Genomic DNA, 13,636 nt, shown 5'->3' on the forward strand with positions numbered 1-13,636 from the left:
AATATTAAACCAAATAAAACACCCCTCTGTAGGCAATGTAGCTCATTTTCAAATAGCTTAAACAATTGTATTAGTGTTGGTAAAATCTTTTTTATTTACACTGTACTGTTGGCAATGGTGAAGTTCAAACGTGTGAGACTGTGTGAGTTTGAGATGTCATTAGAGGATAAAATTCCATCATTCTGAACTGAAACATGGGCCCACTCAGTGCCAGAGTGAGGCTGTTACACTGCAACGCATGGAGGTGGTGTCATATTTCTGGAGGGCTGCCATCACGACGGCATATTAATAGACAGCTCTACAGCCACCCCCTGCCTCACACCTGAAGCCCTTAACCCCAACTGTGCCACGCAGGTGACCAACAAAAGGACCTGAAGATGAATGCATATTCAATTTCCAACGCTGACCTGACAGCAGCTGCATTTTTAGTGTGTCTCTTTCCTCTGCCTCTTTACAAAACAGAAATGTGGCTTATGGCTTCAGCGTCACTTCAGTCGACACCTTACGTACACATTATGTCTTGTGACAACAATTACCGCTATATCTCAGACAAACAGGATGTGTACGGTATAAGCCATACTAAGGACACAAAGAAGGTGTTTCATGGCATCAGCTGATGAAAAGCTAATGAGGCCACTTCAACATGCTGAAGATCACCTATGTGAGTAATTATGCCATATCCATAGATAAAAACCCAGCCTGTATACTCGGCAAAATCGATCCACAGTCACTTGTGGAAAATGAAACAATCAATATTTATGTATCATTAATAAACCAATAAACCACATTACAGGTTTATCATGTTGCATGTTAGGATGCAAGAGGATGAGAAACTGAAGTTGCAGTCTCTTTTTTTTTTGAAAGTGTAATAGGAGAAGCAGAGTATTGCTGGATAACAAAGCCACCTGTTACACTGACATTTGCTATTATTTTCAGCAATCAGCAGCGAGGATTTTTGAGAAGCAGCCAGCTCATCTGTCAGCTCCCCTGCACTCACTGCACTGCAATCTGCTGGCATCAATCGCAATCACACATCTCAATCAATTAGTCGATCGGCTATCTACAGATCTGTAGCTGATCTAAAATGAGTCCCAACAGCTACCTAATTCAGAATTCAGAAACAACCACAAATTTCAAAAGTCTGATGTCAACTCTCAGGAGACTCAGATGTCTGCAAGAAATAAGTGAGAAACAAATGAACATGAGAGGACCAATATATCCATGAAAAAGCAAACAAAAACATGGTTTACATATGTTTTACCTATGGCGAAATGTTTGCTTATTTTTGACATTGAAAAAGTGTTAATTCAACATTATACATAAATATCATTAATTATATGTAAATGCATACTTTTCTGTATGGTGCTGACACAAAGGCCAAAACACTTTAGAGTTTTATGCTTTATCCACACTTCACACATCCAAATGTAATGCACATTTGCACATCATATCATAGAGCTGTAGTTCGCTTTTTCTTCTTAGTTTTACCCAATTTCATCAAATGTGGTTATTTTTAACTGAGTTACAATCATTTATTTTGCGAACATGCTGATATTATTTGAGATTACATTGTTGTCGATACACACACTTCTACAGTATTTATATAAATGCAAGGTAAATCCAAGTAAATCTAATTATCCAAAACTATATTGATATTATATGCGCCCTTTCACTGGACAGATTCCACATAATGTTTTCCTTTTGGAGACGTTTTTCAATATTCCTGTGTTCTCTCTATACTGTGCATATGTGCTGAAATGTAATACATTTACTTACATTCACAATGCACTGCCTTTCATAATGGTACTCAACTTCTCGTTTTTTATGGTTATATTTGCTTGTATTGCCTTCTTTATGTGATATTTGATCTCATGTTCTTATGTTTTTTGTGTACTGTGCAGCAAATGCTTCAGAACTAAAGCTGCGTCCCAATTCATTACTACATACAGTATGATAAGTAGGCTTTGAGTATGTAGTGTGTTCACACTTGAAAACTGAAGAACTAGACTCAAAAAAGTCAGTATGCATACGCTTGATTTTGAGTGTGTTGTTGCTGGAGACCATTGCAATTACAAGTGAAATGGAGGTGACACATTCAACTTGTAAAATGAAATATGACAACACAGCATGTTTGAACTACAACACCTGTTGAGTTGATTTCCAAGCTTTCTGTACAACACAACCTGTCACAGCTTTATCCTTACCTGGTGATGATTGCCAGGTGTGGTGGGCTCATGCAGGCCCCCATAAACAGCACCACATTCTCATGGCGAGTGTTGCGGTAGGCCATCACCTCGCGCTTGAAGGCCTTGAGCTGGTCCTCGTTGTCACGCTCAATGTCGATCAAACGGATGGCAACCTCACCGTGCCAGCGTCCGTGGAAAACTTTGCCAAAGCGCCCCTTGCCGATCATCTCCCCAATCTCCAGCTGCTCAATCGGGATGTCCCACTCCTGCAGGAAGATGCTGGTCTGGCTGGCCTTGCGAGGGAAGTTGCGAGCCGACAGGAGCGACAGGTTCATCTCCTCGAACTCGTCACCGGAATCCTCGTTGCCCTCCTCGTTCTGCGAAAAAGCAAAATTAAACTGTTCTTTGGTAGCTGCAGGCAGTGTTGTAGTCAAGACCACCTAAACCGAGACCAAGTCATCACCAAGACCAGAGTGTATTGAGACCGAGTCAAGACCAAGACCATGGCAGTGCGAGACAGACCAGGCTAACAGGTTAACAGTAACACATTTCAAATTAGAAGTTATTGGTTGCATTTGAAGCAGGAAGTTGTACATCCAATCACAGTAATGATGTTGACACATAAATCAGACAATGCACAGGCAATTTAGTTATATCCATGCAGTTTTGGTCTTGACCGGTCTTGAAATAATCCTGAGTCCTCTATAGCTGAGACTGAGACAAGACTGAGTAAAAATGCAGTTGATTCCGAGACGAGACTGAGACCTTCAAAAAGTGGTCTAAACACCAACACCGGTCTCAAGTACTACAACACTGGCTGTAGGCCTGCATTTCACAGATTTACAGATTTTCAAGTATGGTGATTAAAATGCCCTTATTCAACACAAAGAGGTGGTGTTAAAATATTCTACTTAGATGTCAAATGCTTTTATACTGACTGGTGCCATTCAGCAGCTGGATAATTACATTCTTCTGAAATCTTCTCCAAACTAAGTAGGCGTTTCAGAGATAAGAAACATACATAGTTGTTCATCTGCAGAATGAAATGCCTTGTGGTGGCATGTTGTTTTTCTGTATTGCTACATATGCAATGATTCTATCTTTATTTCTAAAGTTTAGTTAATTTCTGACCTCGACATTGCATGGCAGTGAAGCCACATGTAAAAAAAGAAGAAAAAAAGAAATTCTCTTTATACTCTTATATATATATATAGATATATTGTCCATACATTATACTGTATATTTGAGGTCATCTATAAATATTCTCAGTACTGTTTAAATCCTAAATATGCTCTAACATTTATGTAAAAAATAAATAAATAAAATAAAAATACAGTAGGCTACATGTGTTGCCTCTATATAAAATTGCATATCATTTTTGTCAAGTTGTGTGCATTATAAATATATAATTTAATACTGTTATAAAGTGATAAAATAAATTAAGCCATTACCAATATAAAAAAAAAGAGTTATGAAAGGAGAAAACAGCCGGAGGGAAGAACTGGCTGATTTATTCTAATTTGATTTTAAATATAATGTACCGCAGGAGTGAAAATAACCTATTCAAAATTGCCTGCTGCAATATTATTCAAGGCAATCTGCATCATATTTTCTCAAGATATATCATTGTTAGAGAACAGCGATGACGATAAGTGAAGCTGCATCTTTTCCTTCTTGCTGCTTTTGACACAAAATGTACCTGGAGGCTTCTCAGAGAGCTGAGCCAAAATAAATGAGAGCACACTGGAAATGACTACGAGAAGTGATGGTGAGGGCTGTATTTTGTCTTTGTTTGGATTCACAAGTAATTTAACACCAATATTATTAAAAAATGTAAGTCAAACAACGTAATGAATGAGAAAACTTCACATACATTCACATACACATACATTCAGTTCATTCACTCAAGCATCACAAAGGTCACACTTAAGAGATCAAAAGAAGACTCACATCTGATGTAGGTTCAACTTCGATTTGAAGTAAAGGGTTGCCCTCATTCCTAAAAGCAAATATAGAAATAAATCCATGAATAAAGTAGGTCACTTTTCACTGATGAGCCAACATTTTGTTGTTATTGTAGTAACATTTTGCTCCATTAATCAGGTTCATAAATTATGTTTTGTTTTTTGTTTTTTGCCCTAATAAAGTAAGAATGATCCATTCTTGATATTTTTGGTTTGGTGTATTTATGGATATAAAAAGACAACAAGGGGGGGGGTATCCAAGGAATAACATGTAAAAGCGAGAAACACTTTTTTCCAACATGGTCCCTGGTATCCTGACCATGTTGCAGAGTGGAGATTGAGAGAAAAGAGAGTAATTAAATGCGAGACAAACCAAACATGACATGACACTACCCCTGCATGACTAACTAAAGTTTACATTAGACCTTCTGTGTAGAGTGTAAATCTTGCTTGTTTGGTGTAACTATTTTTATAAATGACATTGTCATTAAGTGCGATGGTTATTTGTGAATTTATTATTGTTCTATTGGCTGTAAAGTGGCTGTAAAGTGGTGTTGTGATTGTAATACATTTTCTTTGTGTAGGCATGTTTTCCACACTTATAGTATGAGGTATTAGGATACACAGTCTCGCATTGCCAGACCTATCCTCACAGCGCTGTGTCAGCACTGATGTATGGTCTGACTACTCCTCCTATCTATTCTGGAATAGGGGAAAAACGCCTAGGCTTGTTTGTATTTCTTCAAACCAATCCCAACTAGGGATTTGTATTGGCAAGAATCTGGTGATACGATACGTATCATGATACATGGGTCACGATTCAATATATTGCAATATATTTCGATACTGTGCGTAAGGAGATATATTGAAAAGTATATAAAAGTCAAAGAAGTTTACTTTAGGTAAACAATTCAGTACACAGAAAATCAAACTGCCAGTTTGGGAATGTGGTTCACAAATTCGCATATTTTTATATGCTAAAGTAGGCCAAAGTTCTAGAAAGTTCTATAGCTACATTGTTAGCTTCTAGCAAAAAGTCAGGCACTGCTAGGCACTGTTAGGCAAGGACACTAGTGGTGCGTCTCAGCATAGCCATCTAGCGGTAGTGGGTTTAAACACAACATAAACGTGAACCACTGTCTTACATGAATATTTTTGCACGTAAACTAAAACAAAAAATAAAAAATAAAAATCAATATTGCGTTTTTGAAAATCGATACAGTATTGCTAAATAAAATATTGCGATACTCAAGTGTATCGATTTTTTCTTACACCCCTAATCCCAACCGTCCTGGCGGAGCTAAGCCCCAATGGGGGAGACAGCGATAGGCATGTGTCTTGCTTGTCAAAACCTATCACCTATAGAAGCCACTATGTAGTCTATATTGATGAGGTTTCATTTCCAGGATTGTTCCGTAGCCGCCCGAAATTCTGCAGGATGTCCCTCCTTTCCGGCCGGATGTCTGTCACCTTCCGCTTTCTTTGTGTTGGCATTTTAAACTCCGGTGGATTTATGAGAACTATGGTTAACTGCTCCTTAGATCTCTGCAGGGTAAATCCAGACAGCTAGCTAGACTATCTGTTGAATCTGAGTTTTCTGATGCATGACTAAAACAACCTTTGAAAGTGCACGTTCCACCAAAACAAGTTCCTTCCCGAGGCTATTTTGCAGAGGCACCGTTGCTCCGTCCGGCGCTTAGTGCAGCCCAAGACGATTGTGATTGGTTTAAAGGAATGCCAATAAAGCAGAGCACGCTTTCCTCCCATTCCAGAATGCTGTGTGGACTAGCCAGACCTCTGCAGCGCTGTGGAGGAAAGTCTGGCAATGCGAGACTAGCCACTATGCACTTCAACCAACCACAGTCATTGTCTTTAGTCTGTGGCCCAGCAGGTAAATTAGGTCTCCAACCGAATGTTAGTAAAAGTGTTGAATTATGAAAGCATAAAAGATGCATTTCAGACTCATGAAATTAAAGTGTACCCAGTTGTTCCTCGTCCCCGTTTGATCAGCGCCATTAAATTGTATGTACGGGACACAAACGTTTTCTACCCGGACGTTATTGTAAACAAACATTGTGATTTGTACCCCGTTTACACGTACGTGGTTATTTTGAAAACATTTCCCTTCGTTTGTGCCCTTCGCTTACACGCAAACGGAGAATTTGCCTCTGAAAAGGATTCTTTCTAAAAACTCCGGCCAGAGTGGAAATTTGAGAAAACTTCGTTTGCACGTTTGCATGTAAACTGAGACAAACGGAGGTTTAGGCAGCCGAGGAAGTGAGGAAGAGAAGAGAGAGGCTAACGTGGGCTTGAGCTTCTCGTTACACTGCCACCTACAGGTTTGGCATGCTCTTGACGGCATTGACGGCATATATACACGGGTACGTGTAAACGAACACTTTTCTGAAAACTGACAGCTGTGCACAATGTTATTTTTGAAAACGGAGAGGTCCAAATGTCCATTTATGAAAATAGCCGGCCACGTGTAAACGTAGAATTGGTCTATATGTGGACAGTGGCTGACGGGCAGAGCTGATTAGTGAAGTGGGAACAGGTGTGTGGATGGATCATGTGAGGTGGAAAGGAGGGAAATTTCGAGGTAAAGCAAAAATAAATGTGTTCTGAGTTTGTGAAGTTTATAAAGTTAGGTTTATTGTGAACAAAATAAGCAGAATTATCTGCTCTGAGACGCTGGGCGCATGACTGCTGAAGGCACTGAGCCAAGGAACGAGCCGCTGCCATGGGCCACTGCGGATTATTTTACTTTACTTCACTACCGCACTTTAAATACATAGAGCTAGGAGAGCTTGTGGAACGCAGTGAACTCGTACCGCTCACACAGGGTGCTCAATCCCACCATGTCTTTGATCAATCAGGCTGGGTATTTTGTTCCTAATAATTATGCCCAGATTAACCTGGAAAGAGTTACTGGACTGCAAGCTTTTATGCTGTAGATCACCTGTAGTGGTCCCGAGGGGGCAAGAACACATCATCAAGACTATTGGACAGATAAGTGAATAAAATGTGACCAGGATTAATTGGAAGAAAGGCCACTCCTAATGACTGGCTGCATTTTCTGACACAAACTTTTAATTTCACAGTCGTTTTACGGTATGACCTTTTAAGTGCATTTGTGCCTCGAGCCCCTATTAATTTCTGACCCCGGCATGTACAGTGTCACCTACACCACGGGTGCCAAGGACAAAAAACAAATGAACCCATTTTACCCTCCTCAACCCATCCTCCTCCGTCCACATAACAAGCTTGTAACCTCTCACAACCTTTCTGTGGTATATTAACACTGGCTTGCAAAGCAATACTGGACTCTGGGCAAAGACCACAAGTGAGGCAGTGTATAAAATAATGTGATTCCTTTGGCGCCAAGGGCTCTACTAGCGGTTCGATCTCTGCTCTAATGAGGGGTACCTGCCGGGTGTTGGGGTCTTAGACAGGCCCTCATTAACCCTGGGGAGAGGCCATTAAGGCCAAATGAAACCTGCCAGCAGCCACTGCAAGAGCGTAGAAAGATGTTGAAAAGGAGGGACAATAGCTTTAACTTTGAGGATTATGGGTTTCATAACCGCGCTAATGTATTCATATTGTCAAAAGGCAGAGAAGGAGAGACTGTGAGAGTAAGAAATGGTGCAATTGTCCATCTTGAGATGAAGTAATCAGCAGAGACTTAAAGACACAAAGAACTTTGCTTTTCACGTATGTTGCCCCCCTTTTTGTAAGAGATTTCTTCATTATCTAATTTATAAAAGTTTAACTGCACGTAGCTGCTATTAAGGGAAGTACTTATCCATTGTCAGTGCATTACCTATAGTAGATGGAATTAAGCATGTCCTCAGTTTGGAGAAGCAGGCAGGAGTACCGGCAGTAAGCAATGTACTGCTGTTGGGGCTGCAGCAAAACATATTTCAGCCACCTAAAAATCTTGGTGTTAAAGGGTTAGTTCGCATACCTCAAAGTCACATAATAACACTAACTAACTAACCGATCGAGACAGCGGTGGACCAGCTGCTCCTGTGTTCTGCGATGTGAAATTACAGTTTGTGTTGAAGGAATCGGGACACTTTGAAGAGAGCATAGATGTACATAACGGCTTCAGTTCTCCGTCAGAAAGGGCTGTCTGATGGCAAGGTAAAGCGGTGAAAATATTCTAAAAATAGCATACACTTAAACTGATATAAATGTTTTTAGAGTGTCCATTGATCAATTTGGCTTCAATAATCTGGCACAGTTACCTGATTCATTCAATATTTGTGAGAGACTTCATTCAAACTGTTTGGGACATTTTGTTCCTTTCTGATGCAGCTCTTCAAAAAATGCATTATGTATTGACAAATTATCACTATAGATATATAATATAATAGATACTTGATTTAACTCTTACCATTGACCTGTTTAACTAGCCTTTTTGACATTTTTGAGACGCTTAAACAGTATCTAGCTAAATGGGTATCTAGTCTACTGTTGTACTGACTACAACATGTGACCTGTGACAATCATTAGAAATAGAATTCCTACATGCATTTGTCACACCTTGTGCATTCGAATATAATCTGAACATACAGAAAATAATCTTTGTCACATCATAATCCCCGTCTATTTGAACATGTATCGAGCCTACTGTGATGTATGCATAACATTATTAAGTGTCCTATATTTTCTTCTAAATGTCATTATTTCCAGACATTGTTTTCCTTTTTTTTCTCAAAACTGGCAGCTGCTTCAGGAATGTAGCTTTTTTTTAAATTATTATTATCCAAATTCACCAATTACATGTACAGCCCCATGCCCTATACCATGATTTAAAAACGCATGCCATCAACCTTCATCTATCTAGGATCTTTTAAGACCATGTTGATATATAGAAAACAAAGTTAATAACATTATTTGATATTGATTAATCCATTACAATCCATAGGTACGGTCCATATTTCATCCCAATTGACCATCCTTCTATAGATGGAGTTTCTCTTGTCCTGTTTCTTGTGATAGATTGAGATTCTGATCTAATTTACATCTGGGTCGAAAAACATCTCATCACTCCTCCTCTTCCGGTTGTTTTCCCGTGACCACTGGCTTCCTCAAAGAGCCAGTGAAAATCCAGTTGGCATCCCAAGTGTAGCGTGAACTAAAGGCCATGCTGACATTAGTCTCTGTGTATTCGTCATGTCAGCTCTCGCATTGAAATTGTCACCCAAATATCTGTGCTCCAATAAGTTTGACTTGGCCTCTGACCAGCAGCCACAGAGAGAAGGAGAAGAGGGAGGAGATGAAGGAGGAGGAGATGAGGGAGCATGTAGATGAGAGGACGATAACTGAGAGTGCCTGATGAAGATCAGAAGTACTTTCTTAATTTCTGTAAAGGTAGACATATGGTTTTATTGAATTACTTCTGTAATATAATCTACTTACCCTGGTTCAGACAGGACAGGGTGCAGGATGACCTGCGGTGCTCTGCTTGGAGGAGCCTCTGGAGCAACATCTGAAGATATTAATTACAAAATATCAAACCCAACAAATTAGAACAAAGTTGTGTCACCTTAAACTGGATTTATAGTTGTGCATCAAGGGGTTAAGGCTGGTCTGATTATAAGTTGATACATTTCAAACTTTTACACAGAATATATTTCACTCCCAGAAAACATCTTTAAGGGCAACTCACTTTCTTCCCACTTTCAGATTTTTCTTTAAATGAACACATTGGTAATTTTTTTTGTCCTTGCGTTGCAAGGTTTTGGATGCTAGTGTAAATCCTTCTGACTCACTTGATATCAAAAATACCTTGTTGATATGATGATATCAATACCATGTATTGAAGTATTGCATTTTCACACTAAGTGTTTTCAAAATGCAACATTTCTGCAACATTTCAGCATCAAATTTGCCATATAATGACATAGTGTTAATATAATGTGCACTTAATACCTGGCAAAGGTTCATGACTAAAACGTTAGATTTTCAAAACACATAGTGCTGACAGTGTGCTGGAATTCGTAGTTTCGTTTCTATGCACCTGGTGAGCACATTGTTTAAATGCAGCAACACAAATGTTAGTTGCCCAATGGTAACCCCTTATATTATCCTATCCGTATTGAATTCCTGTATTTCTTACTTGACATGATTTGTATGGAAATATAACAATTTAGAAAATGTCCTTATAGTGGGAATAGTGGCATGCTCTGTGGTATAAGAAGATCCAATACAAGTGTTGATATACAGCAATGTGATTTCATTTTGCTGCACCTTCACAGTATGCGTCTTCAAAGCATGTAGAAAGAGCATATTTAATTTGATCACCCTAAGAGGACGTATAGCATATACTGCAAGAAAGAGCAGGTTGAATTCTCTTTTCTATTTTTTGGAAGCACTCCTGTTCAACATGTACTGTAAGATGAGTAAGGTCAGCCGTTGTGTGGTATCCACCTCTGAAAGACATCAGAGGATTCGCTGTCACGCTTGCTGCCCGTGTTGGCACACTGTGACAATTTGTGACACAAAGTAGGAGCTACAAAAAGACATTCCCTTTGTGGCACGGTGCATTAGTAGCTGGCACTGTCGCCTCACAGCTAGAAGGACGTGGTTTTGTTTTCTGTGTGGTGCCTGCATGGATGTTTGCATGGATTTACTCCAAAGACCAGCACGCCAGGAGGATTGGAGGCTCTAAATTGGCCAGTGGTGTGAATCTGTGCCAGTCGCTCTGTCTGTGATCGTTGTGACAGACTGACTAACTTTTGCAGGGTATTCCTAGTTTCTACCAAAAAAATGTACACTGGGATAAGCTTGAGCCCCTTGTGACACTGAAAATGAGCACTCGTGTAAACACAATAGATGAATACATTTTAAATCATACTGTTATTGCCCCTGGGAGGCTTACATGAATGTGTTTTTCTTTTCTTTTCTTTTCTAAACAAAAGCCAGCATTTACAGTAAATGTATTATGACGTGAATGTGGCATTAGCTCCACTTACAGCATACTGGTTTTAGATTGATGGGACTTACAGTAAGTGGTCGTGTTTGGCCATGTTTTTTATGCAGCTCATAATGGAAGCTGATATAATTTAGCTTAACAGTATGTGTGGCTACAATAATCAAAACCTGGGTGCCGCTGTGCGCTGTATATTTATGCATTTCCAAAAACCTGTCTCTCCAGATCTCAATTACACCTCATTCTTTTCTTCACACCACTCCAGGTTGTCTTGGCTATAATAAGCTGCCAAATGAGCAAAGACTCTGTGGTACCAGTGTGGGCAAAAGCAAAGAGTCTGGGCATTGACAAATCATTAGAAGGCACACATGAGACAAGCAACGGGTGGGCGTAGGGGCTCAGAGTCTTAAAGCAGACCAAGGTGAGGAGATGAAAATCACCACCAACATCAAAAGAGCCCTACTCCTCCATACTCTTCCTGGGCTGCTTATAGTGCATTATGGGTATGAGTAATGATCAATTATGAGGTACTTACCAGGAAAGATGAACTGTTGTTTGTATTTGAAATAACTGGATGCTGTGGAAAGAAACAAAAGGAGAGCTGGAGTTTGATCTCAAGTCGTGATTTGCCCATTTTACATGGTTGTTTGTTAATTCAGTATTTACACTCAAATTGGTTCGTATACGGATTTTGAGCAACACAGTTTTGCTTCACAGCACAAATTTAAGTTCACACAAAGGTATTTCTCAAATATTCATGTTGATTTACCATTACACTCTAGACTTTTCACTCTGTTTTCTCTCCCTTTATTTACAGGCTTTCATCATAGTCGCGACATGAATTAGCCTGTCATGCCCCATGCAAATACTGTTTTGTTATTTTAAGAATAAATTGAGCTACTCAAAAATACCATTAATTTGCATTAGAGCTGAATGTGAGTTGTACATGTACAGTGTTTATGAAAAACATGGTTTTATGAAATATTAAACTGTTCAAGTTTTTAGCCAGGCTAGCCACACGGCTCTGGTGATGGCAATGTCAGTACGTGGTACAGTCAGACTGAAATATTTCAACAACTTTTGGATAGATGTCATTACATTTTGCACACACGTTCATGGTCCCCAGACAATGTTAATCTTATTGACGTAGGTGACCCTCCTGACCTTTCCTTTAGCACCACCATGTGATTGACATTTTTGGTTTTGAGTGAAACGCCCCAACTATTGTTACACACATTCCCGTTCCCTTCAGGATAACTTGTATGTCACCAAAGTGACATTTGGTGATCCTCTTGACTTTTCATCTCGCCATCATTAGGTCAAAATTTCTATTTTTCAAAGACTTTAGTTTATAACCAAAAACCTGCAAACCTAATCACATTCCTATCAGCCTCAACTGAAATTTCTGTTTGGTACTAATTAGTAAATACTAACAAGCTAACACGCGTAACTAAGAGGGTAAACATGGTAAACATACATGTTTAAAATCAGCATGTTAGCATAGCATTGTGAGCATGTCAAGGCTAAAGGGTTAATTGCTGTCTCTGTGTGAACCCGGTCAAATATTTAAATTTGAGTGTATTGCACATTTTAATACCTGTCAAGTTGAACTGTTTCTGTTGCCGCGCCGACTGTGGGGAGGGATGTAGGGGCGATGGGGGAGTGGCACTGCTGGGCAGAGGAGGAGCAGGGGAGGATGGGGTGGAAGAGGTGGTGGATGAGGGATTACTGCTGGAGTCTGGTTGGTACGGGACTGGGATGTGATCCTGAGAAGAGATATAAAAGAGGTGCTTTAGTTCGATTTCAATACTGGTGACTTTGCAAGTTTTAGTCTATTAATCACAAAGTGCTCGCCCTACTTTATTGGTGGCTTCTTTCTGAATCATACCACATACTGTATCTAGATGGATTTTCTACCTTCCAGGCGGTTGTTGGTTTTCATTAATTTTTGTACAATATGAACTCAACTTGCAGAGACGTAAAACTTGCCCGACAGAGGTAATCCATCACAATTAACAATATGCTGGCTTTACTTTTTTGACAAAGTTATGTTATCATTTTGTGGGGCTGCAATTGTGAGCAGGAAGCATATTGAAAACGTAACCTAAGTGGTGATTCCAACATCCCATACAAAAAAATAAGGTTGGCTAAAACTGAATCAGGAAAACTACTTTAGATGCTAACTCTTCCTCCGTTAATTAATTATCTTTGCTGTGAGAATGTAAAACAGTTCTTCTTTGAGCTGCTTTTGCCATCTTCACCCAAACTCAACTTTCAGATCTACATTATGACCAATGACCAAGGAAAGGGAAGTTTGGGGTCCCCTGCTGGAGCTGCTACCCCCGCGACCCGACCCCGGATAAGCGGATGAAGATGGATGGATGGATGGATTATGACCACTGTCTAGACTCCAATTTAAATTCAAATAATGGATACATTAAATAATCACTCAAAAATCCCTCCTTTTCAATAGGTCCCTCCTGACTACTCAAAAAAGCACTTTATTAATTACATAATCTGAACATTGAATCCAATAACATGACTGACAA

At 39.5% G+C, this 13,636-nt stretch overlaps 1 protein-coding gene across 2 annotated transcripts in view; it reads right to left on the reverse strand.

The window, feature by feature from the left end:
- Positions 1 to 13,636, reverse strand: part of ksr2 (kinase suppressor of ras 2) — a 106,901-nt gene that overhangs the window by 14,606 nt on the left and 78,659 nt on the right. For both annotated transcript variants that reach the window (XM_078251338.1, XM_078251339.1), the window contains 5 exons: positions 12,685 to 12,853; positions 11,623 to 11,664; positions 9,575 to 9,644; positions 4,137 to 4,185; positions 2,205 to 2,563 (listed from right to left, as the gene is read on the reverse strand). In XM_078251338.1, the coding sequence (XP_078107464.1) occupies positions 2,205 to 2,563; positions 4,137 to 4,185; positions 9,575 to 9,644; positions 11,623 to 11,664; positions 12,685 to 12,853 (689 nt within the window). The remainder of the gene's footprint in view (positions 1 to 2,204; positions 2,564 to 4,136; positions 4,186 to 9,574; positions 9,645 to 11,622; positions 11,665 to 12,684; positions 12,854 to 13,636) is intronic.

This window comes from Sander vitreus, chromosome 5, assembly GCF_031162955.1.
Source record: "Sander vitreus isolate 19-12246 chromosome 5, sanVit1, whole genome shotgun sequence".
NCBI classification, from domain to species: Eukaryota; Metazoa; Chordata; class Actinopteri; order Perciformes; family Percidae; genus Sander; species Sander vitreus.